Source organism: Rhodamnia argentea, chromosome 1, assembly GCF_020921035.1.
Source record: "Rhodamnia argentea isolate NSW1041297 chromosome 1, ASM2092103v1, whole genome shotgun sequence".
Taxonomy (NCBI): Eukaryota; Viridiplantae; Streptophyta; class Magnoliopsida; order Myrtales; family Myrtaceae; genus Rhodamnia; species Rhodamnia argentea.
The window spans coordinates 20944695-20949493 of record NC_063150.1 but is presented as its reverse complement, the minus strand read 5'-3'; the positions used below and the strand labels follow the sequence as shown (position 1 = coordinate 20949493).

Genomic DNA, 4799 nt, shown 5'->3' with positions numbered 1-4799 from the left:
TGCACCAAGTTCATATCATTAAATAAATATATTCTTTTATCAACTTTTAACGCAATTATTTTGATTCTAACATGAATAACCTACCAATGACTCAACTCCTAAAGTAAATTTAAGCTAATATGTGAAACACTATTCAAATGACCCAACAAAAGTTTGAACATATATATCTTGTATGTTATAATGTCCAATTCAAAAATTGAAACCGACAAGTACAAGGATATCATATATATACGATAAAGAGTATATAAGCCTCGTTGTCAAGTGATGTGAGATATTTTAATACCATCCTTTCTCACATGCGAGTCAGATTAGGAATAGCACATTAAATTTGACTAACGGGAGTGGACGTACATACAAAAGGTACATAACCTGGCTCTAATACTATGATATAATGTCCAACCGATATATATAACTGGTACATAATTTTCACTGTCAATCAATGTTGCATGTTTCAACATTCTAGAACCATTTTTTTCGGGCCAGTGGATCTCGGTGCGGTTAACTAAGTTTCAATTAGAAGGTCAAACACTTGATAGGAAATCAGACTGTCCAAATTCATATGACCAACTTCTTTTGAATCCCAAGTTGCCAAGCCGATCTCTCCTAGATTTCTCTTGTTACAAGTGCTTTTTCACACTCGTATTGAATAATGTCCAGGCGGTAATAATGAATTACTTGACTTGACCTGACCCGACCTTTCCTTTGCCAGGTTGAATTATGATAAGTGCTCATCAAAAGCACGAAACGACGTCACTCGAAGTCTCCAACTTAAGGAGAAGTGTGGTGAAAACAATATTATTGCCGCATTAGCGCACCATAGTAAAGGGCATGATTAGCGGAACAGTATGTATTGAAGTGTTGCTCTTTCTTCGGAGAATCAGGCGGTGTTATCACGTTTCACACATCAAACTAAGTCGGTCTCCTTCATCCAGTTAAAATCAGACCATTTATAAGGCCAATGTAGTCTTACATGACATGATTATCATATCAGCGATTTCCGATCAAAATTGATTGAAAAGAATACGTTAGCAAATCATCATAATGTTTATGATTAACTTGATCAAATTAAAATAGTTAGAATCAAATTTGCTGCTGTATAATAAATCTTAAGGTTTTTGGACAATTTTCTACTCACACGTGTTAATAAACAAGATCACGATCGTTTTGTCACTTAACAAAACCTTGAGGCTTATGTCATCTCATACGCACCGAAAATTCCATACTAAGTAGATTCCAGCACGCTAGACTTGACCGTGGCATGAAAGCTTCCGCGGAACTCTCTTGTCGTATGAGAGCCATTTGGGATGTTGTGCGGATTTTTCAAGGATAGTTCAGCAAGAAACTCATTACTATGTGATATTACATCTCTGTGTGCAAAATGTTGGGATTTGGCTCTACCGATAGAAAGACATGGAAGTCTCGTTTCCTGGTGAGCCAGGAGAGTCTGAGGGAGCCACCCAAGGACGCCTTCGGCATCCAAAAGTCCCGGACTAGCCATAGAATCATGTTCAACAAGTGAGGTGTGGGGGAAGGGCTTCTAAGCCACCAAAGGGCTTTTATAGTTTGAGCTATTTTTTCATTATAATTTGGATTTAGATCCATGAATAGCTACTGTTATATATTCTCATTTTTGCTTGTAATTAAATGATATAACGAGAGACGTGAAGTTATGAGTGAATATAATTTCAGGGTAGAATATGGAACCTGAAATTAGGAACCGAACTTATGGGGAACCGGTCCGATTCTAGGTACCAAGGTACGCGAGGTAGGTTCTAGGTTCCAAAAATTGAAGAGTCTGTTCTAACGGATAGGTTCTAAGTTCTACGTAGGTTGAACCTAGACTAGGAAACCTTTAACTTGAAACAAGTTTTTGTGCTTTTCTTGGTATATGTTTTTACGCAATCCTATGATATTCCATGGCTTTCGATGATGAGTGTATAATTTGAAACCACTAGTCCGAGCTTTCATTTTCGGCGATATTTATAATCGAAACCGTTACTTTGTTAATGTTTCATTTTTATTCGTGCGGATAAATATGAGCTGTGATCGGTGTATTGTAGCAATAAATTGTAGTCATTAAATGTGACAAAAAATGTGGCGATTTAACTATTCAATTACGAATACAAGTGGAATCTAGGTAGACCTTGGGACCAATCCAAGAACCTATGATATGGTAGGTTTTAAGTTCCAAAAAGCAAGGAATCTATTCCAATGGATAGGTTCTAGGTTCTAAATGAAACCCGTATGGAAACCTCGAACCGTTCACCCCCATCCGAGGTACTAATTTTAGTGGAATCTTTTGTTGGATGTAATCCTAATATAAGGGTGAACCAGTATGAAATCTTGGGTCTCAATTTCTCTTCGTCGTTTTCACGCTTTACTTTATTGTGATTGTGCGTCGAATTCTAATAGAAAAGAGGAGTTGATCTCATTTTTAGGTTTGTCTGAAATCACATCCCTATATGATATTCCCTAAAGAGATCGAAAAGCGCACAACAGTATCAGTCCACTGTGCGGGAGGGTTCGGAATTCGATTATGCTGATTATTGTGTTGTGGGTAACTTTTTTGTTCGTTTTCGAGAAATTATATGGAAACTATGTACTAACGACACATACAAAATCAAACTTAATAACGATAAATGCATCTTTTCATGAAAAGTTTTAAGTAAAAATTTCTTCCTATATTTTGACATGTCCCTTTCTTGTTTCTAAGTTGAAGAACGTGAATGGGCGACTGACATTAATGACCCTCTCTTGATATTATCTTAAGGGCTTCTCATTTGCTATAAAATGTTCAATTTTATGACGATTTCATATCACAATTCCTGGAGAAGTAGTTCATTAATAAATCGGAGCCTAAAAGCGTGCTAAAGTATGTGATTCTTCGTGTCTCAGTTACAAGCCTATATTCTTTGAAAATTTAGAATTGTCTTTATTTTTCCCGATTTCTAAGGTGAGTTATTGCGAATTCATGTGGCATGGTAGTTATCCAACAACCTAGGACCAAGAGGAATTAGGGCGAGTGGTGCCGGTGATCTAGAAGATCAACATCCCCCTTGACGAGGACAAGTGGATAAGTAGGCACCATTCAATGTAGCCCAATCTGACGTCACTTAAAATTCTTCTCTGTCCTGCCGCCAGTCAATTGACCCATGTGCTCATTTCTAAGTGCAAATCCTACATAAAGAAGAACAACCTTTCAGTAAAGGACAAATCCCATGACGACATTTCTTTTTTATTTTCTGTCCTCTTAACACATCATCAATTAAATTGTTCTTATCATTCTTTCTCCACTTCATGGTATCGTATGTGCCAAATTGGTATAAATAAGACGCACTTGCTTCGGCTACTTGGCCACTCCCAAAGAAAAAGCAGAATCACTCACTCCCCCCAATCAACCTCAAACCCAAATTCTCTCAAAAACCTCTTCCAATTCCAATGGATTCCTCCATTTTCCATTCCCCAATGTCCGATGTTTCCTCCAACTCATCCTTCAACTCGCCGGACCGCCGCCACCCGAGGGACGCCCTTAGCGTCTACGCCGCCTCTCTTCCCTTCAATGAGAACGACTCCGAAGAAATGCTCCTCCTCGATGTCCTCACCGAAGCGTCCCGAGGGACGGCGGAGACCCTCTCTCCTGCCAGAATTAAGGAAGAGGAGGTGTCGTCGCGTGAGCAAGAGAGCGATCCCCGCGAGGGGAAGTCCTACAGGGGAGTGCGGAAGAGGCCGTGGGGGAAGTTCGCTGCGGAAATCCGAGATTCCACTAGGCACGGCGTTCGGGTCTGGTTAGGCACGTTCGACAGCGCCGAGGCGGCGGCCCTGGCTTACGACCAGGCCGCCTACTCGATGCGGGGGAACGCCGCTGTGCTGAATTTCCCCGCGGAGCGAGTCCGGGAATCGCTCAAGGAGATGAGACTGGCGGGTTGCGATCGAGACGGCGGGTTCTCCTCCCCCGTGGTGGCTCTCAAGAAAAGGCATAGCATGAGGAGGAAAATGTCGGGCGTGAGGAAGAAGGAGAGAGGAGCGACGAGGGTCGAGAACGTCGTCGTCTTGGAGGATCTGGGACCGGAATACTTGGAGGAGCTCATGAGCAGTAGTTCTTCGTACGACTGTGGTAGTCCACATACGTGAACAAGCAGATTCCATTTCTGGCTTCAATTCCAAATTATTAATTTTTTGGTATGTCCTAACGCTTTGTGTATTAGGGATTTAGGGGTCGGTCGGTGAAGAGATAATGTGATTAGGAAATCGCTGAAGTTGAGCAACTTTATTTGATCACATCTGTAAAGCTCGGAAAAAGACAAAAAACAAAAAAAATGTCGAAATCGATGGTTGTACTATGTCGTGGGGCTTAATCTGTTGTGGGGCTTAATCTTTTGCCGGTACTAAAGGTTTGGCAGAAGCTTTCTTTCACAGGGTTTGTTGCATCCTTAAAGAAGTTGCGTCGCACTCGAATTTTGTTTTATCCTAATGTCTTATACCAAACGTTGTGCCGCAATTAGATAAATCTTGTCGGTAAGTCGACATATTTCTAGCGTCACCGATTTTTTAATTTGAATAATGCCAACGTTTCGATGGACAAACTGAAAAGAGAGCGAAAGAGATCATTATAATAATAAAATTTTTAATGTTTCCTTTTCTCATTTCGTTTGTGAATCATGACGGGCTTCAATCATTTGATCAGGAGAATCGGATTCGCACATTCCTCAAATTTTTTATTTGTCCTAATTGTAGCTTGTGACTATGAGAGCTAGAATTTTAAATTCCTAAAACGTCCTTCTCAAAACAAAATTGTATAT

At 40.3% G+C, this 4799-nt stretch overlaps 1 protein-coding gene across 1 annotated transcript; it reads left to right on the top strand.

Moving 5' to 3' along the window:
* The first annotated feature begins 3369 nt into the window (after window positions 1-3369).
* LOC115750647 (ethylene-response factor C3) lies at window positions 3370-4340 on the top strand. Its single transcript, XM_030688145.2, has one exon. It carries the CDS (start codon window positions 3439-3441, stop codon window positions 4129-4131), a length of 693 nt encoding a protein of 230 aa, XP_030544005.1. The 5' UTR covers window positions 3370-3438; the 3' UTR covers window positions 4132-4340.
* Window positions 4341-4799: the final 459 nt, after the last annotated feature.